The 22,982-nt window shown below is 34.4% G+C and overlaps 2 protein-coding genes across 10 annotated transcripts; one reads left to right on the top strand and one right to left on the bottom strand.

Moving 5' to 3' along the window:
* Positions 1-1,527: 1,527 nt before the first annotated feature.
* Positions 1,528-3,278, top strand: LOC126710162 (WRKY transcription factor 23). Its single transcript, XM_050410545.1, has 3 exons — positions 1,528-2,139; positions 2,395-2,538; positions 2,655-3,278. Exons 1-3 carry the CDS (start codon positions 1,763-1,765, stop codon positions 3,055-3,057), a joined length of 924 nt encoding a protein of 307 aa, XP_050266502.1. The 5' UTR covers positions 1,528-1,762; the 3' UTR covers positions 3,058-3,278.
* Positions 3,279-4,178: 900 nt separating this feature from the next.
* LOC126710159 (flowering time control protein FCA) lies at positions 4,179-15,408 on the bottom strand. Of its 9 annotated transcripts, none has more exons than XM_050410538.1 (15): positions 14,843-15,406; positions 14,160-14,230; positions 13,136-13,214; positions 12,400-12,482; positions 12,258-12,312; positions 11,834-11,895; positions 11,025-11,091; positions 9,787-9,866; positions 8,115-8,179; positions 7,798-7,863; positions 7,295-7,592; positions 6,569-6,712; positions 6,340-6,471; positions 5,441-5,506; positions 4,179-4,458 (listed from the first exon to the last, which is right to left on the bottom strand). In XM_050410538.1, exons 1-14 carry the CDS (start codon positions 15,252-15,254, stop codon positions 5,444-5,446), a joined length of 1,677 nt encoding a protein of 558 aa, XP_050266495.1. In that variant the 5' UTR covers positions 15,255-15,406; the 3' UTR covers positions 4,179-4,458; positions 5,441-5,443. The 9 variants fall into 9 exon arrangements, with proteins under 9 accessions (XP_050266495.1, XP_050266501.1, XP_050266496.1 ...); XM_050410539.1 differs by lacking the exon at positions 4,179-4,458 and adding an exon at positions 4,517-4,836; XM_050410537.1 differs by lacking the exon at positions 4,179-4,458 and adding an exon at positions 4,517-4,895.
* Between the last annotated feature and the right edge of the window lie 7,574 nt (positions 15,409-22,982).

The following is a 22,982-nucleotide window of genomic DNA, read 5'->3' on the forward strand; positions in this document are numbered from 1 at the left end:
GGTGGTAGCTAGGCTAGGCCATTGATATTGCCAAAGAATTCAATGAAACCTATGTGAAGGCATATGATATTTACCCAAAAAAAAAAAAAGTCGCAAAGAAGAAGCTGAATATAAATGTTACCAAGAAAAGTTGGAAACAGAATTATTGCAGCATGTAAGGTAAGTTAGGTTTACACGGAAATTATGTCAGCTAGCCTTGTGTCTCACGGCCACACACGTGCATATACTGTTCCTTAAGGTTCCAACCAAATTAAAGATGTAGAAAAAAAGAGAGAATTTTGATAAATATCTTTTCCATCTTTCTTGCGAATTTTCCTTTGCAAAAGATAAAACAGCCGACATTCACCGACTATAGGAAGCTTATACGGCATTTACATTAATCCTTTTCACACCTAAAGTTAATTCTTTCCACCTTAATAAGGTACTTTAATCTTCAAAAAAGCAGTGTGATTCTGAGCTACAACTTGGTTCCATTGTCTGTCATATAGTTTATAGAACCAATTTTTTTGGTAATTTTTCCCAAACTAATCACAACTCATAAAGAATGGCATACATATGTATGTGTATATAATCTATAATAATGAAGTTGTGTTGAATTGGTTCAATTTTTTTACTCTAAAGAATAGCTTTCATATGAAGTTTGAATTGAAGATATACATATATACATATACATATTCATCATTCTAATGAAACTTTGTCCATTTTTCCAAGGATAAATTCTCAGTTATATTATATATATCATATACTTGATAACAAATAAGACATGTAAACACTCGTCCTTTGGCAATATAAAATGTTCATCACTACATTCTTTGAATTCTTTCTATTCCTTTTTGGTTCGTTCTCAGATGAAGACAATCTGGCCATATGATAGCTGAGGATCTATACACACACTCAACAAAAAGTTATTTAAAAAGACAAAGAGAATAGAAAATAAAAATGAAAACATTGGCAATATAAAATGTTCATCACTACATTCTTTGAATTCTTTCTATTCCTTTTTGGTTCGTTCTCAGATGAAGACAATCTGGCCATATGATAGCTGAGGATCTATACACACACTCAACAAAAAGTTATTTAAAAAGACAAAGAGAATAGAAAATAAAAATGAAAACATATAAAGCAAAAGGGAGAAGATTAGAAGCAAAAGAGAAAAGAAAAGAAAAAGGAATATCTTTGGAGGATTCATTGCATTAATAGATTATTATACAAATAGCCTACAGAAATAGACTAGTAGTTCATGAGTTCACATGCACACGAGTGAGAGGTTTAGATAATAGTAGTAGGCTTTTTCTACGGCTTAAGAATCTCACGTGTGGGTAAACCCCGTTCACATACACACACTGAGCTCGATCGAAACCGGTTAACCGGTCAAACTCTTACGTATGAAAGCTACGACCACTTTGTCGGACCATGCATTGAATTGCTACCCAGTTATGAATTTAACACCGTACAAATATCTGACCTGCAATTGCCGGTCAATATAATTTGTTGCCCAAACCCAAACCCTTTCTTTCCTTCTTTTTCCACCCACAAATCTCACTCTCTCTCTCTCTCACACATACACACACACACACTTCCTGACCCAAAAAAAAAACTCTCTCTCTCTCTCTAAAAGCTTATAATTAAAACCAGATCAGCCCTATCCTACTCTACTCTCTCTTTTTGCTGTGTGTGTGTGTTAGGGATAGATAGAAACTTTCACTTTTATTTTTTTAGTGATCTCTTTGGTTGATGAAAGATTTGCAAATTTGAGAGAGTTATGGAGAGGAAGGAGATGATAAAGATGGAGGAGCTTGTTGGATCTTCTTCGTTTACTGATCATATATCAGATAGCTATCCATTTTCTGGGATATTCGACTTCTCTGAAGGAGAAAAGAGCTCTTTAGGGTTTATGGAGTTACTGGGTACCGGTGTTCAGGATTATACAAGTCCTCTTTTTGATTTGCCACCAATATCTATGGCTCCCTCAGCTCCACTTCCAGCTGTAAAAGAGTGCTCTGAGGTGTTGAATCAGCCTGCCACGCCTAACTCTTCCTCGATCTCATCTGCATCCAGTGAGGCAGTGAATGATACTGAGCAGACTAATAATAAAGCTGTAGACCAGGAAGAAGAGCAACCAGATAAGACTAAGAAACAGTGAGTTTTTTTTTTTTTTTTGGGTTTTTCCTACTTTTCTTGCTCTTGATTTTATGTTTAGAAGATACCCATTTGAAAACAGGTTAAGATAGAAAATGGGGTTTTTTTTTTTTAATGTTTTTTGTTTTCTGTGTTTTAATTACATTAAAAATGATTATAATGGAAAATCTTTTTGAGGGGTTTTTTATTCTTTTTCTTATCTTATTATCATGTGGATGGATTTTTAGATTTGGTTTCGGTGTTTGTGGTGTTTAGGTTGAAACCCAAGAAGACAAACCAGAAGAGACAGAGAGAGCCGAGATTCGCGTTTATGACAAAGAGCGAGGTTGATCATCTGGAAGATGGGTACAGATGGAGAAAGTACGGTCAAAAAGCTGTGAAGAACAGCCCCTTTCCCAGGTATATAAATGCAATACAAATTAACCTCAATATCCAATTTGACCCTTCTTTTTCTTTCTCAAATTAAAGCTCAAGGTTTTTGCATTATTCTAAAGGTCTTTCCTTTGTGGATTTAGGAGTTACTATCGTTGCACTACAGCCTCATGTAATGTAAAGAAACGTGTGGAACGCTCTTTCACAGATCCAACCATAGTTGTGACTACCTATGAAGGGCAACACACTCATCCAAGCCCAGTCATGCCTCGCCAAAACTTTGCTGGAGCTCCACCAGGTTCAGGAGGTGTCTCTGCCACCAGCTTTACTATGCCAATGCCAAGAACCCTATCTCATTATCAACAACAGCACCAACAATCTCTTGTCAATCCCTTGACACATTCCAATTTTGCTTTTAATGGCTTATTTGCAAATAATCCTGGTTTACTTCGTGACACTCGGTTTTGCACCCAAGGAGCTGCTTTGCTTAAAGACCATGGACTTCTTCAAGACATTGTTCCATCGTATATGCTTAAGGAAGAGTAGAGAAGAGGGACCAGTTAATTAATTACTACTACTTATGTAATTTTTGTTTACTAACTTAGTAGGAGAGGAGATGGATATGTAGATGTTTTGGGATGTAATCTTCTTGCTGACAGTGACAGGTGGTGATCTTTCTTGTAGAACCCATTCCCGTTTATACAAACCCGATGATATTATCACTGTAAACAAGGGTTTTTGATCCAATGCAGGGACTAGTTTCTCAATTTGGTTCTTTGTTTCAGCATTTTTTTTATTCTTTTCTTTTCTTTTCTTCTTTTTATTCTCCTGACCCCTTCTTTGTCCTATATCTTTGTTTTTTGTTGTTGAAGGGAATGTGCATTGATTTCATTAAGAGTACAGCAGTCAAGATTTTGAGGGTTTGGGGTTACTCTCCACTCTCCAAAGAGAACAATTAATGTGGAAGCTTTCTGGCTTTTCCTTTGTCTGGGAATCCACAATAAAAGGTTTCAATTTTTGAGGATTTGGTGAGGAAATTTAATGTGCTGTCGCTAGGTATGCATGGGGTTGCAAGTGCAACAAGAAAGAATAACTCAACCACTTCTTTACCCATATTGAGCCTGTTGGGTTAATGCCTCGTATTTGTATTTGTATTTTTTTTCTCTCTAATATTATGTCGTACTAATGTGCAATCCACTAGTGGATTTGATTCATTGAACAATGGTAGGGACGTGGGGTGTGACGAAAGAAATTTTGCTATACAGGGACTCACATGCACAGATGAGGGATTTTGAGTGTGATTCTTTGTTTCTAATGATGGAATAAATCTTGATAGGGATGTGGGTACTTTTAGCTTTACATGTTAAAAAAGAATGGCTCATATATGGTTTCAGTAGCTGCATGTGCTTAGGCCATATGAGATCGTTATCGATGGGAATAACTAGAGCTTGGTGGATTACAATGCCAGGAGAGACTAGCATAATTCTAGCAGTCTCCACCAGTGGAACCCATATATGAATTTGTTGCTTCCAATTATATTAATACTGTGTATCCGCATTACCATGCCTGTATGATATTTTTCTTGTTTTCTCACCGGGCCAATCAGATGCATCTCAAAATATTTATGGATTTAAATACTCGATTGGAGTAATGCACTAGTATAGCAATTATGCTTTCCTCATCTAATTCCAAAATCGGAATAAGATTTTTATTTAAAAATAAAGTTCTTTAAAATATAATATCATCCATTTGGTTCTTCAAAATATATATATATAATATAATATCATCCATCTGGTCGTCCGCCCATCCACGACGGTGACTCTCCCATATTTTACACAGTCATTAGGCTGGGCTGGCTTTTCCGGAAATCTTGCAATTTCCAGCCATCACGGAGCATGGGACTCAAAAAGATGCTTCGATGGATGGGTTTGTAGAAAAGAATATTTTCTGTAAAACAATAATTGCAATATTCAATCACAAGAACACGTCTAGCATGAGGACAAGCTTAGCCAAAAACACACTGAATACATTCCCTTAAAATCAGCCTCAATTTTCTACATGAAAACCAGCAGAAGCACGCCAAAAATGCAACTTCCGATTTAAAGATTTTGTTTAATTTACATAAATTAGAAAGTAAACGAAATAAATTGTAAAGATTACTACCTTAAGGTAACCTATCAACTGAGATATGCATATTAAAAAATAAAAATAAAACATTTGGTGGCCACCACCTCTACCTAGACCTAATATTACAAGCTTTTCTAAGCTCCGCGTCTCATTTTCAATTAAAATGCCGTTTGATGCCCCTTTTTCCACCACAATCAACTTCAAACATAAACACCAAAAGTTAATAATGAAGTTGCGTATGTCCAACAAGAAGTCCCCTGCATACAGAATTACATTCATAGTACAGTGCTGTTACCCCCTCATTTAACACCACCTAAAAGCTAAGAAATTATTTGCTACCCACGGTGGACTACACCCTCCTCCCACATAGTGAGAGGGTGTATTACACTGGATACACTAAATAATTTCACCTAAGCCAATCATACATGCTTAGTGAAATATACTCCAGTTAAAATAAATAAATAAAACCCAAAAGAAAAAAGAATAACGCAAAGAGAAAAAAAAAAGGGGGGGGGGGGGTGTTGGAACATAGCTTATCTCTTTAAATTCATTAATGTTTTTTGTAACTAATCACTCATGGAAATTGTTTGCATAGCTACCAATTTTCCAAGATGCATGCACAGAGAAGAGCCACCATCAGCATCTCTGCAACCTTTTTAAGAAAACACCATGCAACTACAATTGAGTTTTTTTTTTTTTTTTAAGCAATAATTGTAGCATGAAAAATAATCACAACCTTTCCAGCATTTAAATTTCAGAAATTAAAAAAGACCAACTAGATAATGAATATCAGAAATGATACCTCTTAAGCACAAGTTGGGCCAATAACAGGACTAGATTCTGACTGCAGTTGCACATGATCCAATTCCTACAAAATTACAGCGTACTAAAATGAAGCACTTATACCTTCCATCAAGTCAAAAAGAGGGGGGAAAGAGGGGAAGATGAACATTTTAGTTCCTCAAAAGGACATGCTGTGAGAAGAGTCCAGTGTCCATTGGCCATGTGGTACTACAACTGATATCCATAACATAATAAAGATTTGCCAAGATGAGTTTCTGAGAAATGAATGAAAAGCACTTGTTCCATTACACTACAATATAGAAATTCTACCTCCGTCATATAACCCATCCTGCTAAATCAGCATCCAATGATTTTGGACAAGCCCAAGTAATTAAGCACACAACTCATTTCCACCAGACTGTAAAACTTAAAGACACTGGCCAACTCATCAGGTAAATCTGTTACCAAACCAGAGCAATGCAACTTTTGGTGAGGCCATGGTCAACCCTAGAATAGACAAACAGAGGCTACAGTTCAATACATGAAAGTTGCGATTCAGAAGTTCTAACAGGAGGTCTAGTTACGTTTGGTGAGCCAAACTTCACCATGTGAATGACCATATTCCACCATGTGCCTAACTTTGAAGAGGATGAAGTTATGTAGCACCTAAGATATTAGCCAACATTGAAAGGTGTCGAACTACTGAAGTGGGAATGTGTGATGACAATTTATCCCACAACACCAGGTGCGTAACTAATTATGCAACGAACAAACAAAAGTTAAGAAAAAAAATTAATTTACAACCAGAAAAAGGGGAAGAAGAAGAAGATAAAACACCAACAAAAACTGAATTCTGACTAGTGCAGATAAGGTAGGGTTTTAGAAGTTTCTGAAGGAAGAGACTGGCTGAAGCTGCACCTGTTCTATCTGAATTACTTGTTGGCTTGAAAGAACTGGCAAAGAGGGCTGAAGCTGATGGCTTGGATTTTGCAGGTTTTGATGCTTCAGTAATTGATGCTCATGTAAGGAATATTCCTGAGGCTTCATCCACTGCAAAGCAATTTTTCACAGCTATTTACTCATCTTCTCACGTACCAAAACTCAAACCAGAAAAATGCAAGAAAGATGGTTCAGGGAGAAAACTTACTCTACTCTCACGAGTGACACAATTATAATAATACTTGTGTCCATCAGGACAGGTATGTTCGCTCCAATCACACTCAAAAGAAGCAGTTATATAAGGACTTAAAGGTACAGCAGGTGAGGTAGAACTACTAGCAACTGTTGGAGACTGCAGGGAGGGGGAAAAATAATATCACTGACGGACCAAGTGGCATAGTTGCCAAAATTACAACAACCAGGATCAAGTCTGGACAAAGTCACAAGCTTACATATGATGTGAAGTTAAATGAATCCATTCAACAGTATCTAGTATCTACGACTAGCAGGTATAACAATAAAACATCTCTTTAAACACCAACTGTAATGCATGCATATGGCTTTATTATCCACCAATGGGAAATCACAACCAGAAGATATCAACAGCACCAAAACTTAGAACTGTTGAAAGGATACAAACTCCAATTCGAAACTATCACCACTCCAGGTATTTCTGGAGACACCACACATTCTTGATAGTTTATTGTCTATTGAGGTAAACAAACATTTCTATAAAAGCTTGGATATCCATACTACAAAGCCAATCATAAGTCGCGCTGAAAACAAATGCTATGAGAGGATGCTTATGACATTATTCCTGTAAGTATGCCAATCCCTTCAATTCTGATTTCCCTCAAAGACCAATAGATAACTTACCCCATACAAAGGAACTAAATAATCATTTATCATTTTGTGGTACCTGCTGACTATTTACCTGTGAACTCGGCTGCTGCTCCACTTTTCCAGTTTGATGAGACTGCCTCTGCACTTCAGAGCCTTCTAGTTGAGATGATTGCGAGCTTGTCTGTGGAGTTCGTGTCTGTTGTAATGGCATCTGAGCCAACTGTGAAGGCAGCTGCTGTAGGGGAGGAAATGGTTGTTGCATGAAAGGTTCTTGCTTTTCCATCTGAGAAACTGATTGAGGTAATGAACTTGTAGAATTTGGTCGCAGAGGATATGAAGCATTAGGCAAAATACACCCTCCCATAGATTTGCCAAGACTGGGTGCTACCCTGCCAAAAAAAGAATATATATTAGATTTTTTATTATTATTGTTGGTAAGTTACACACCCATTGGGTTTTGAACTCACACCATACCTTCCACACCATCTTAAAGGGGGAGGAGGTGCTGTTTGAACCAGAGCTCATTGGCAAATATATATTAGAGTATTTCAACAAGAATAACAAAAATAAGGAAGAAGAGGAATGGAGACGCACATGTTCCTAGCAAATGGTTCTTGTGAACAGGGAGCAAAATTTGTATTTGCAAATATATGATTACCCCTGGAGAGAGAAAGAAGACATAATCAGCAAACAAATTATTATCACTTTTGTTGTAGTGTGAGATGAAGAGATATTAGCACAGGCGAGGAACTAGCTGAATTGGACAGAATTTTTCATGGAGTGGACAAAGAAAAGTGACAACTCCAAGTCCTTTACATGGATAAGTTAACTTGTAATTTAATTACTATCTGATAATCACACACAGAGCATAGGTTAACAGTTATATAAGAAAGTAATAAGAAAGCAGAAACCTTGGTTCTCCAATCTTAGGTTTCTTAGGATCCGCAAAACGAACAATTAATGGCTGGTCACAACCCTAAAGAATACAAAAAAGGAAAATAATAATGAATAGAAAGCCTCTACAAGTTCAATGAGATAAGTGGTACATATCAAATGCTCTGTTCATTTCGTTGAAAAACCTTCTATAAAGATAGTTTTCCACATTTTCCAGTGTTTGGTAGTATAAAAAAATCAGTCAACGGAAAACTATCTTTAGTCAATGGAAAACTCTAATAAAAATAAAGCTTATTTTTTATCGCTTGTTTTCCAATAAAAATATTCGGAAAACAAGCTCTCTCCCTCACGGCTCTTAACTCCTATATATATTCTCTTTTGTTTGCCATGGGAAACAATATTGGTTTGGCGCTCTTTCACTCTTTTTCACGGTAAGCACTCTCAAATCTTCTCTTCCCTTCACTTTTTCTCTCTTCTCAGTTCTCATGCCCACATTGTCACTCTCTGGTCTCCTCTTTCCATTGATTTCACTTTTTGTTTCTCTCTTCTCTCTGTTTCTCTTCCCTTCTATAAAACTGTTATTTGATAAGGTTTTTTTTTTTTTTTTTTTTCTCCCTCACAGATCTGTCAGTAGCTCTTCCTTGCAAGGGCGAACAAATCTGCAGCGGTACTTTTTTTCATTCCTCTCTTCCAAAATCCTAATTTTATTAGATATTCAGTGTTTTTGTTTGCTAAGTAGTGATTCTATTAACATGCTGAGTAGTGATTCTATTAGATTTTATTACTATGCTGATTTTATTTATCTGCAGAGCAGTACTTTGTTTTTTTGTTTGCTGATTTTATTAATATGCTGAGTAGTGATTCTATTAAATTTTATTACTATGCTGATTTTATTAATCTGCAGCAGTACTTTTTTTTTTTTTTTTGCTGATTTTATTAATATGCTGAGTAGTGATTCTATTAGATTCTATTCTATTAGGTTTTTTTTTTTTCCCAACAGATTTTTATGCGTTGTAGCATGTTTTGTATTTGTTCAAATTTTTACAGATTTTATTACCGATTGAGTGTTTATTCATTTACATAATTGCTTAATTTACATAACTGCATAGGTTATAGTTCTTGTTTTTTTGTTAACATTATCACATTTGTTTTTCACTTGTTCTCCAACTCGTGAAGCCAAAACCAATATGGTATTTTAATATAACAATAGGGTCAAAAGAAGCAGAAACTCTGCTGCTCATACAGCAGCAAAGTTCGCATTAGATTCTATGTTGTCTTGTTTTTTTTACTTCAGGTAATCTTCCACCTAGTTTAGCTGCTGTTTGTTTGGAAGATGCCAACACTTGTATTTCCTCGTTTTGATTTAATGCATTGCAGATTATCAAAAAAAATATAACCCCACATTATTTCTAGGATGTGTGAAATCCCTTTTTTCTTTAATCAGTTGACGTGTGCAGTAGGAATTTTATTGTCACACTACTTGGCTGGTGTTACCTATATACAAGAAATGTTACAAAAAATTTGTGAATACCAAACATCGGAAAACATTCTCAAACTCATTTTCAAGGTCGTTACCAAACACCGGAAAATGAGATAGTTTTCCAAAAAAATGTTCTCTGGAAAATGATCCATTTTCCAAAAAACACTAATGCTGAAACAAACAGAGCAAAAGTAATTTATAAGCTTTACCCTCATCTTGAACGTTCCATTTAATGCTTTGATTGCCGCCAGTGCCATTTCCCAATGGGAAAATTTAACAAATCCGCATCCTTCAAAACAGCATAAACATCCATTTCAAATGAAACATCAATTGATAGTGTAACAGAAAGACAGATCTATTGCACTATCTGTGCTTTAAAAATGCAAAACAGAGTTTGAAATTATGAAACTTTATGTGCCAACACAGGCAGATAAAAGAGCTGATTCCTTTTCCCCCAAGCAAAAAAAATTATTAGACAACCACAAAGAAGACAACTCACATACAAAGGAAGTACACAAAAGATACCTCTGAGAGCAGTGTTCATAAAAGCATTAAAAAAAATGCCTATATAATTTTTATATAATTCTCTGTACTTTATAAAATGCATGAATAGATAGCTCTGATCAAAATGAAGTGTAGCATTCAGTCAAAATACATCCAAAAGGCAGACCAAAAAGTATAAGAATAGTAAATTATCCTTGGTCATATGAAAATGTCATGTCATTTGATATGCAAACAAAAAAATTTTTGTAGTACAACACCTTAAGAATAGTGTTTGCATAATAAATCAGCAGTCCGCGTCATTGCCTTCAAATTGAGCAGTTAAGTTAAATGATTCATATTCTTTTAAGAAAGATTTATATATATATATATATATTTATATATAAAAGCACCATAAGATCAACCATTTAATTTTAATCATTCATTTTTTTATAAGAAATATAGAAAACTAAAAATAAAAAGGTGCAGTTAAGTAGGCATTTTGCTTCTTCAAAAAGCACCAGAAAAGCAGTGCCTCTTAAATGAGTTTCATTTTGGTCAAACAAAGCACTTAAACCAGGTCTTTGACCTTTAAGTGTGCTTTTAACAACACTGCTCGAGAGCCAACAAGCTTTAAACAAAAAATATAGGTAAAGTATTCACCATTTACAATGTTTTTCCTTCTTTTTTCTCTAATTTACCCTTAGCACATGGGTACAAAATCAGATAGAAGAAAAAAAAAAAAAAAAAAAACCAACAACAACAACAACGTAGAATTGACCAAATAATTGCAAAAGTGATTGTATGGGGTCAATTAGAATTGCTGGAGATTTTAGGTGAAACCAATACATTGGGGCTGAAATGAAAGTCCAGAGCAAAAAATACCTACCAACATGTCCAGTCCTAAATACTATAATTCACCATTAAATATGAAAGACAGATATAGATAGTTAGATCAACAACACACCACGACTTTGCTTCAGCTCATCGCGTACAATATAGACATCTTCAATGGGACCATAGGCGGAAAATATCTGACAGAGATAACATCCATATAAAATTCATTGCATCAAATATATAAAGACTATGAGAATATAAAGCTTAATAACTGTAGCTGAGTTGTGAAAGAAAAATGAGCAAGGATGCTTTCCATAAAGTCATGTGAACAACAACAATTACAACAAAGAGGTTTCACATAGGGAAACAGGTTTAACATCAAACTGCAAAGGTCACACACTGGGACATGCACACAAAAATACATATATATAGCACACAGGTAACATACAAGATATTGTAACACAAGTACACATTGAATCACATGCAGTTTTAATCTCAGTTGATTTTCTGTCCATGCCCATTCAATGACATACAACATGTATTTTGGAAAGCTATTCATTAAAAGAAGATCGCTCACAACTTGAACAGTCCCTGTCCCCACACTGATCTCAGTAAAGAGTTGGCTTTCAAACCTTTGTCCTTATATTTTCTAGAGAATAGTTATAGGTCTCATGGTCCCAATTTTGTTATTCATTCTACCATGTGAAGGAAATGCATCCTCATTTTTGTTGTATATTCATCCCACCCACAAGTGGTGGGTAATGACCCTTCTAGGCATCCTAAACACATTACCCTCACCTCACATATCTCTATGCATCCTGTGTCTGTAACCATTCCTTGTTGGTGCATACATACAAGAAGATACCAAAATGAGAGAGTTCACTTTATTTTGCTGAGGAAGGCAAAGAACTAGAACATTTTTTTGAAAATGGAACATACCTCCTCAACTTCCATTTTTGAAGCATCTTTGTTCAGGCAACCAACATACAATTTGTCCACCACTGCTATCACAAGAAATTATTTAAAAATATAACCAGAAAATGAACAGGGGATAATATATATAAATAAAAACTTTTCTTTATTGATAAGTTACACAAACACCCAATGAGTTTTGGCAAAAATATTGTGTAACCCATTGAGAGGGGAAAAAAAAAAAAAAGCAGATGGTTCATATATTTGCAAAAAATATGTGGATAAGTGAAAAACCAGAAGCATCATGCAAGACAAAGCCAATGCATCTGTGCAGATACCATATGTACTCAAATACATGCCAAAGAACATTATCACTATTGAAACTCAAAAACATGTAGAAATGCAGAATTGATAGAAAAGGTAAAAGTAAGACAATGTCAAAAAGAACAACCGCCAAGACGCTCCCGTTCCCTATCTGCATATTTGACTGTGAGGGGAGCATGTTCCTGGAAAAAGAAAATATGTAAATCAAATACACAAACAACAGCACAAAGAGGCTTTGTATTATTTATCCAAGAAGCTCAATAACTCACCCCAGGAAAAGTGTATTGATTGTTTAAAGATCTAATAGCTCTTTCAGCTTCATCTACCGTTGCATATTTCACAAAACAACTTCCTGTACAAGTAAAGCCACATCCACAAGCACAGAAGTATTGATATTCTTCCACAAAACACATATCCATAATATTTCTGTTACTCTTCCATTATGATTTTTGATAGAAACAAAAAATCGACGTTCTCACTCTCAAGCTTCACTCTTGTATCCTAGTTCTATATTTTACATATATTATATATTATTTTGCCTCTTGACAGTGATGAAAGTAAGGGACAAAGTGGACCATTCAAATTAGCGACCATTTCAACAGTTCTAAAAAAAATAAAACAAAAAAAGAACCAAGGAAAACTTTATAAGAACACAGATAATAAATGTCTACCATTTTTAAGTAACATCAATGAGAAATAGCACATGGCTAATCATCTTACTAAGGTTTAACTGTTCATAATAAGTTAACCTCTGGGTCAGAGCACCCATGGTACAAAAGCAGGATCTATCCACCTTACAAATTTCATAATGAAATGCTGGCTGCTAGAAAGTTTTGTGGTCATTTCAGTGTTGTAGATAGGAAACCATGGTCAATAAGTGATAAAGGTAATCAAGATAAACAATGAGCATTTTGGCGCTCTAGAGAACTTCTCAAAAGACCAGGAAATACACTAATATGGATCACGAAATATACATATTTTATATATATAACAGCATTACAATACCTTGTTGTTGGCCAGTTCTCTTATCTTTCAATATAACAACTTCAACTACATTTCCATGTTCTTCAAAGACAGGTCGGATCTGATGTAATTAGAAGCAAAATCCAAGAGTTAATAAGAAGTAATAATTATTACAAGCACAGAAAATAGTAACAATTTGAAAGAGAAGAAAAATTAAGGACAAAAATAGGACTTTCTACACCATCAAAAGTACTACTATTCCTTTCTTGCCCAATAGTACACAAGATGCAGAAAGGAGCAGCCTTCCCAACTCTTAGACCACTATTATTATGGAACTTTCCGTGCCAACATTTGAACTACCATCTTTGGCATAATCCGAGATATTCCAAATAAAGCAAACACAAGAGACCACGATTCTCTAGCCACAGAACAATGAAGCAAGATGATCTGCCGTCTCTCCACAATTGCTTACACATTCAGCACCAGTATAAGATCACAACATAACACTTTTGCAAATATCAACAGTAAAGATCTTTCCCAGGGCTGCTGTCCATGTGAGGGGGGGAAAATGACCTTACAAGGCACTCTAGCTCCCCAAATGCTTTGCCAAGAAAAAGGAACCCCCCTTTAACCCTTCAAGGGAAAAAAAAAAAAAAAAAAAAAAAAAACCTTCTTGACAGACTTCCCTTTATGCGTAAAGACTAGAATGCCTCTCCCTCTATTTCAAAGTTCTGGCTAGGACTAGGTATGCAGTTACACATACACATCAAAAAGGAGAAATTCTAACTTCTTGGAATTTCAACACAACTAAAAGTTGAAATACAAACTTGATGCATGTTTACGGAAGAAGCTAGTTCAAACAGATATGTACTTCTTCTTCTTTTTTACTTTTGATTGATAAGTTATACATATGAGTTCTGAAACTGCACCCTCAACCTTCATCTCCTACGTTCTTATGAGGGAAGAAGTATCATTTTAGCTAAAGCTCATTGATATATGAACATTTACATTCACATACAGCAAATATTGCGGACATTTTAATGCCTTGAGGGAAACAATAACTTACGTCTCCTTCCGTTGCTGTTCTGGAAACCGGTACAACATAAAGTTTTACATTACCAAAACCGTCCACGCTATCTAAAAGGGGGGGAAAAAAAAAAAAAAAAAAAAAAAAGGTTACAACTTAGGACATTAATAAAAGTTGCAGTCAGACATAATTAACATGATTTCCACAAGAAAGCACCCCATAAAAGTACAAAGAAAAATTCCCAAGCCAAAATAAATAAATAAATATCGAAACAATTCTTTCATCATATAATCATAATTACACACATGAATTGGATTAAAAGCCAAGTATCTCGTGAGGCAGAGCCGTGCATTCCCATTCTATAAAGTGAAGTTACTATGAACCATGAAGCCTCTCTTGTACGGTCAAAACCTAAAATCCTTACAACAAAAGCCTTAAAAATGAATATCATGCCAAGTTAAATATCTTCAATTCTAAAGGGCTATTTGCAAATTTAGAGCGAAATTCAGAGGTGATTACTAATTACTCAGTTTCAAAAGTTTAGGGACACATTGTAAATTGAAATTTATATTAGTGCGATTAAACCACATTTTTTTTTTCAGTATCATTATGATGAAAATTTGAAAAAGAAAAACGAAAGCACTAAGTTTTATTAAGCTTACGAATTTTCTTTTCCTACACTTTTTCTCAGCTACCAAACAGAACATCACATTACTACACACCTGGAGTATCTCCTCGATGCCGGCCTCTTTTGCGTACAGAATAGGCGGAACCGGAACCGGAACCAGAACCAGAACCAGAACCATATCCACCGGCACCACTATTGGGAGGGAAACCTCCAGAGCCAAACGACGACGAATCGTTTGGCTCAAAGTTCACGTGTTGATGGTGATTGTGATGGTGGGGGGGATGTTGTTGATAGTTGGAATTGTTGAAGTGTTGGTCATGGTGGTGGTAGTTTGAATGGTAGTTAGGGTTGTTAAGGTGCTGCTGGTCCTGGACCTGGTAGTTGGAATTGTTGAAATGATGCTGCTGCTGCTGTTGTTCATGGTGGCTATGGTGATCGGAGAGTTGCTGGTTTTGGTGTTGGGACTCTTGCTGCCCATTGAATCGGTCTCCTCTCTGCCTTTCCATTTGTGACTTTCGGTTTTTTGGCGAAACCCTAACCCTAGAATTCGATTGAGTGAGTGAAGAGCAACTGAGGAAGGAGAATGAAAGAAGATTAGCAGCGAAGGCGCGAGAAATATAATACCATCAAATCAAAGGACTCTGGGAATTGCCCTGATTAGTCCCATTTTTTTTTTTTTTCATTTATCTTAATTTTATGACTATATTAAAATTAAATGACACCCAAAAAAAAAATACAAATCTTATTAGTAATTAAAAAAATTTGCAAGTACAAAAACAGAAGAAAAATTATTAGTTTGATTCTAAAAAATAAAACATGTTTTACTAGTGTAATAATAAGGAGATCATTACTTAATGATATGAAAAAAAAAAAAAAATAGTATGAAACCAAGGAAGAAAAAATAAGATAGGGAAAGACAAAAATAGTTTTTTTTTTTTTTTTTTGAGAAATAATTACAACATGCTCTAATCCCGCAATTCGAAACATTTTCCCCCCACCAAAAATAGTTAAGATGGAAAAGAGAAATACATGTTATTTAGGTTTAAATAAGAGAAGAAAAATACATATTACTTCTTTTCTTTTCTTATTTTAGAATTTTAATTGATAACATCCACTCCTGATAATAGTATCTATTATACAACCATCAGAAACTTTATTAGTTGAACTAACTATAACTCACAAAAACACATATTACTTAGTCTGATAATAAATAGCTATTATTTTATACGGATGTCATCATAGGTTGAAACACTCTAAAAAAATAATAATACAAAAACCATTCACTAAGGGTTTTGGGCTAATGCTATATATTTCCAAAACTTTTATATTTGTCATCCAAGGACAATACACATTAAGTGTGCATTTGGGTTAGGATTAAAATTTTAAATTATTTTACTATTCAACTTATTTTTTGCACTATTTATGGGCCTATTGTACTAGTTCAACTAATTTTTACCTTTATCTACTTTCAGTAATAATTTTTCAATTTTAGCAAAATAAACGGTATCCAAATATACCCTAAACATTGTTTGAAAGTTGCCTTGCTTTCTACCAAAAAAAAAAGAAAGCAAAGTTTCCTTACTTGAAACTGTAGTAACTCTTTAGACCTATTCAGTCAAGACGAGTTATTGGACATCTTCTAACACACTATTGAGATCAATTTTAATCACATTTGATTACAAATTTCCTATTCACCATCTTGGCCAAAGAGGGTGGGGGTTATGATGTAAAGAGCTACACAAAAGGAAAAAAAAAATTAATCCTTAGAATATACTAAACCTCATATAATATGGCAATGTACTCACTTTGGTAACTATTTATACTAGTTGATAACTCGTGCAATGCACGAGAAAGTTAAACATAATATGAAAGGTGAATTGCAAACCACACCCTTGAAGTTTGGGGGTATTTTGATTTTATACCCTAAAATTTCAAAGTTGAATTTCACCTCCCTAAAATTTCATATCATCTTGATAGTTAGCAGTTCTGTTAGTATTGTGTTGATGTGTTTGTTAAGTGACACATCAACTTGCCACGTGTATTGTTGGTCAATGAACTAATGCCAAATGGATTTATCACACCAAAACATTAAATATCTTTTAAACAAATCTTCTAAGAATTAAAATAAATATTAAAATCTACTTTTAATAAATAAATTTAATTGAAACTTTTTTTCCACATTTTTTTTATGAAGAACAGGGAACATGGATAGCCCCTTATTTTTTCTTGGACTTTGCAAACTCTCTTTTAAAAGATTCATTCACGCCCGATTCTCACCCATCACTGCTCGCCACCACTCATCGCCACCACCTCTCAGTGGCGAGCTCTCATTAACCATTCTCTCTCTCTCTCTCTCTCTCTCTCTCTCTCTCTCTCTCTCTCTCTCTCTCTCTCTCTCTCTCTCTCTCTCTCTCTCAACCCATGGTAGAACTCCAAGTCGCCGCTCTGCCTCTCACCTCTCATTGCCATTGCCATCATTGGTAGTAGCTCAAAATTTCCACAGCAAATCCTATTTCTCTCTATCCGAACAAAATCCTAACCTTAGCCTCTCACTCTAACATGTTCTCTTAAAATCCTAAACCCTAAGCTCTCATTTTCTCTCTTTGATTTAAGCCTAACAATACTCTAAAGGGTGCATGGAAGGTGGATTTTTGAAGTAGAGGTCCTAACGGTCATAGAGTGGGGGATGACTGAAACTGATATAGCGGAACATGAAAGAGATGGTGGATGGGTTTGTTTAAAGTTTAGGTTTGGGTTTGATGATTGTAATGATAGTTCATGTGGTTGGATGGGTTTGTTGTGAATTGTAACCCAAATTAGGTATTTTATGATCGGTCAAAGAAATTTATGGGTTTGTTCAAAGAAAATTTTATATGGTTGGTTGAGATTGTTGTTGTTGTGAGCCAAATTGGCAATTTTTTTTTCTAAAGAAAATTTATGGATTTATTAGATCTGGGCATTTGTTTGGGTGGCAAGAAAATTGCCAAGAAAGTGTGGAAGAAAAATTTAAATTAAAAATTTTTACCTGAAATTAAAATTTTAATTAGATTTTGGTATCTATCTTAATTTTTATAAGATTTTTAAAGTTATTTAATGATGTGGCATTATAAATATACTTTTTTTTAATAGGTAATAAGACTTTTATTGAATAAAATTAAACATCATGTTCACGATGGTGAACACTCTGAACAAGAAGCAAATACAATGTAACTCTACGAGTATAAATACTTGTGGGGTATGGGGGGCAAGAGCCGAGATTCAAGTTTTCAGGAGGGAGCTTCACACACATGTACATTTAGATTAGACTAGAGTATAATTCTATCTTATATTAAAAAAAAAAAAAAAAAAAAAAAAAAAAAGGAAATAGAATCTAAAAATTTGGATAAATAAATACAATTCGTACACCCCCAAATACGAGCCCAATGAAACAAAGTACCAAAGAGGAGAGATTTTAGGTAATCTAATGTTCTCTCATTGTCCTCAAAAGTGTGGGTATTGCGTTCCTGCCACACTAACCACATTAAACATTATGGGACCATATTCCCAATGGTTGTAAGATGCTTTCCAAACCAGTTTCTCCACATAAAGAAAAAAGAGCTGACTGACCTTGGCATTACCCATTGGATCCCAAACACTGCAAAAGCTTTGCACCATAAGATGTGAGAAACTTACAGTGAAGAATAAGGTAATCTATTGATTCCCCATCACAGCATCATAAACAACACATATTAACTAGAGACCGACCTCTCTTAACAAGATTAGCAATGGTGAGTATCCCATCATTAGCTGCTATCCATAAGAAGAAAGACACCCATTTAGGCACCTTTTCACACCAAATGCACTCCCAAGGAAATTCATTGGTGTTAGGACGAGATAACAGCTTATAAAAAAGCGCACAGTATTATTTCATTGATCAACAATACACACGTGACATGCTGATGTGTCACTTAATAAATAATTTTCTTTGATTTATTACACTCCTTAGAAACATAGGGTTTAAAATGTAATTTTATTTTTGTTGTTTTTTAGTAATTTTAAGGTCAATGGATTGGGAAAATTGCAATCCCTCTATGGTTTTTTTTATTAAAATACAAACTATTTGCAATTTTCTCCTTAAAATACAAACTATTTATAATAGTCTCTCCTCAACAAGGGGAAAAAAAAAAAAAAACAAAGGGCACGTTTGGTATGCTGTAATAAATACTATAATGTAATAACTATTCATATGGTTTAACTATATGCATAGTTGTCAGTATCGTATCGTGTATAACAAGTTTCGTATCGTATCAGCGTATCGTAAGTGCTCATGAATCATACGACACAGTGTGTGTACTGTATGAATCGTATCGTAAAATCGTACATATCATATGATACATAGACAAATACTTTAAAATGAGATTTTTTTTGTTAAAATTTATACTTTTATTTGAATCTAACAAGTTGTGTGGGCCAGAAAATTCATGGCCCAGGCCCGCTCTATATCAAGGCCCAAGGCCTGATCTGAGGAGACCTATTGTCAAGGAGGAGTTTAATGCACGGATAGGATAAGTAAAAAGACTGCCCACACTGTAGCAGAGAACTCTGTGCCTGACAAGCCCCTATTCTTGACCAAGCTATTCAACTTTTACGTCTACTCCCAACCACTTGAGGTATGGGCTGATAGGACAAGTCCTCCACTCCAAAGGTAAAGCTTACATGTGGACCCTAAAGAGAGGAAGGAATACGAGTATAAAAGGAAACGAAAGCCAAGAGACAGGGGGGGGGGGGAAAAGGAGAAGGAGGTGAAGAACTTTATGCTCCTCGGACTAAGTCCGAGGAGTCCATCCCCTCATGTTACGACGCTGTAGGGCCTAGGTGTTCAAACCGAACCCTTCTTCTACATGAGCCCTCCTGAAATCAAGACCGGACCATCGCCCCGTGATCAAAGGCAAGCCTTTTAAGCCCATTCTCTACAAATCATATTGTGAGGGATCCTTTATGTATGAGCCCAACGTCATTTTTGGCCCGTTAAATAATCGTGTCCCTACAAGTTGTTAGACTTGTTTTAAACATAAAATCATCAGGGTACTTAATTTAACCTAATAAAGTAACATATTCATAAGTTTCTTTCCCTCTCTTTCTTTTACAAAATTTGGACTACACAATATACACTTACACTTCACTTTAATATTTACAAATTTATTTTCTATACTATAAATAAGATATTAATTGAAGATATATTTATTTTTTATTTTTTTTCATTATTGTTATAAGTCTAAAAAACTAGAATGCCAAGAAGATTTTTTTTTTTAATTATTAAAATAAAAAGAATTAGAAAAGATAGTAAATGTTAATGATGATGAAGAAAATGTTAATGAAGAAATAAATCTACAAAATAATAAACGTGATAATAGCATTGACTTAGACGGGGTTGATTAGCCAATATGATGAATATGATAAAATAAATAAATTTTTGGGTCATTTGTAATATATTATAACTTTTGAATTTAAGCAATTTGAATGTGTATGTTATAAACACGTGCTAGTTTGATTTATTTAGTTAGCTTATTAAATATTATTACATAAGTGATGAATAAATTACTCATTAGCTGAATATATTCAAAATTTATAATGAATATACCCTTTATATATGTATATCTACAATTTTTTATAGATTTTATTAAGTGTTTGTATATCTTATGATACACGATACGATACGATACACGATACAAAAAAAATTCAAAAATTGATTCACGATACGATTCACGTTTTGACAACTATGACTATACGGTTGTTTGGTTATATGTTTTATTAAAGGGAATAATAATTCCTTATAAATAACTATTCTTTAAAATAAGGAATAGTAGTTCCTTATTAAAAGCTCTGAATCCCTATTCCTTCACTTAGTAATACACATTATTAAAAAAATTCCCAAAAAATCCCTTGTTATCCGCTTCTCCAAAATTTTGATCTCCCTCCCGCTTCTTCAAAATTTTGTATGTCCCTCTCTTCTCAAAAATTCTAATCTCTTGCAACTAGAGATTTCTATTTCTACAGCTACTGGTATTGCCTTTCTCTTCTCAAGAATTTTTTTTCTCCCTCCGAGCTCTGCAATTCCATAGGTACTGCTCCTCTCTCTCTCTCCCCCCAAAAGCTTAATGGCTAATACTTTGAACTGACCCATGGTGAAACACGATTGGGTATAAGGCTTACGAACCAGTAGCTTCTGCGAAACGCTCAAATGCGCACTTGAATCACTCTCGCTATAAGCTTAATAGCCCTTTGACTTCTACAGATCTTGAAAAGGAAGCAAGGTAGGGTTTTTTTTTTTTTTTTTTTGCAAACACTAACTTTCATTATTCCTATTTGGATCTGGTAATTATGGTCTAGTAAATACAATTACAACAATATTTTCAATTGGTATCATCACATGGCAATGATTCAATTGGGCTAAAATCACATTCATGCGCTGCACTCAAAACTTTCAGATTTAAAAGCTCGTTTTATGCGCTGCTTTTCTGCATATCATTTACATTTTATTTATCAACTTCCCATTTTATTTGTTAATATTTTTGCCGCATTATGATTTGTCTTTTTAGATATGGATTCAAAGATTTTCAAGGTCGTTCTAAGTGAAAGTGGACTCTTATTGAAGATTCGAAACTAGTGTGGGATTTGGTAGAATGTCACCATGAAAGGGAAGGTAACCTTGAGCATAAGTTTAAGCTTGGATATTTGAAAGTCTTGGAAGAAAAGATTTCTACCAAATTACCTAGTTCTGGATTAAGAGTAAAACTAGATATTGAATCAAGATTGAAGACTTTGAGAGGATTTTACCATTGTTCAAGTAAGATTGTCATTTGTAGGTCAAATTTTAGAAGTGCGGGACACTTGATTGAAGACTCACAAGATTTTTTTAAAGACAAATTGATTATTGATGTAGCTACTTCTTAATTTTAATGCAATGAAATAAAAAGCAATTTTATTTTTATTAAAAAAAAAAAAAAGAGAGATTGGGTTTGTTGGAGGTCCTATGCTCAAAGATTAAGTTTGTTAAACCAATCCTTATCAAAAGTGTATTTGTAATTTTAGAATAAGGGTATTTTAGACAATTTGATTTAAAATGCTTTTATTCGGGTTTTATTTTTATTATTTATTTTTTGAAGGGATTCGGGTTTTATTCTTGTGTTGTTATCAAACAAATAAATAGTAATAAGTACTTACATTACAACATCTTGTATTACCATTTTTTTTTATAGAGTAATACCCATTATTATTCTTATGTAATTACTATGACAGTTTACCAAACGTGTCCTAAAGGTGTGTTTGGTTGGGGTGAAAACAAGGAGGATGCAAAATAGGGAGAGGAAAATAAGGTGAAAAATGCTGTTTTCCACTGTTTGGTTGAGGAAAGAAAATAGGAGAGACAGAAAATAGGGAAAAAAGTTTTCCCTCCTGAGCCCACTTTTTTTATTCTCCCAAATTGGGAGGAAAATGAGGAGGAAAAAATTATGAGAAATGCATTTTACACAAATACCCCCACTTTATTACACTCACTTACTCTTCTCACTTTCCCACTATTATATAACAAGGACATAATAGTCAATTTATATAAACTACATTTACCATCCTCCCATTTTTCTCTCCAACCAAACAAAAAAGTTTTCCACCCTCCCACTTTTCCACCTCTCAAACCAAACACACATGAGGGAAAACCAAATCTTTTCTATCCTCCCACTTTTCCATCCTCCCACTTTTCCATTCTCCCACTAATTTTCTATCCTCCCACTTTTCTACTCCTCCAACCAAACGGATCCTAAGTCATAATATAAAGGCTAAAATACAAAACTAACCCTCTAAGTTTCAACTTTTGTCATTTCAGTCCTCTAACTTTAGTTTCGGTCAATTCAGTGCTTTAAGTTTTAAAATTGTTTCAATTCATGCCTTCCACTAACTTCTGTTAATGCTCTACCATTAAGTTCAGTTTTTTTTTTCTTCTTTAGTTTTTTATATTAAAAAATATAGAAAACTGATTTAAATTTAAAAAAGAAAAAAGAAATTAAGAAATTCCCATAACACACCACAAACCCAGCACACAAACAACAAAAAATTCCTTTACATTGATCACGAGATTCACAACTAAAAATGGCATCCAAACGAACCCAAAATTTTAATATACAAATTCAGAACAAAGCATAGCAAACAATTATCTAACATCAACCATCAGTAACATATACAATTTACAAATTCCCTAC

Source organism: Quercus robur, chromosome 12 (genome assembly GCF_932294415.1).
Source record: "Quercus robur chromosome 12, dhQueRobu3.1, whole genome shotgun sequence".
In the NCBI taxonomy this organism is placed as follows: Eukaryota; Viridiplantae; Streptophyta; class Magnoliopsida; order Fagales; family Fagaceae; genus Quercus; species Quercus robur.

Coding starts and splice junctions, on each gene's coding strand:
- LOC126710162 (XM_050410545.1), top strand. CDS start 1,763: ATGGAGAGGAAGGAGATGATAAAGATGGAGGAGCTTGTTGGATCTTCT. Junction 2,140..2,394: donor CCAGATAAGACTAAGAAACA/GTGAGTTTTTTT, acceptor TGTGGTGTTTAG/GTTGAAACCCAAGAAGACAA. Junction 2,539..2,654: donor AAGAACAGCCCCTTTCCCAG/GTATATAAATGC, acceptor TTGTGGATTTAG/GAGTTACTATCGTTGCACTA.
- LOC126710159 (XM_050410538.1), bottom strand. CDS start 15,254: ATGGAAAGGCAGAGAGGAGACCGATTCAATGGGCAGCAAGAGTCCCAA. Junction 8,180..9,786: donor ATGGAACGTTCAAGATGAGG/GTAAAGCTTATA, acceptor TGTATTCTTTAG/GGTTGTGACCAGCCATTAAT. Junction 6,472..6,568: donor GTGTCACTCGTGAGAGTAGA/GTAAGTTTTCTC, acceptor ATTGCTTTGCAG/TGGATGAAGCCTCAGGAATA.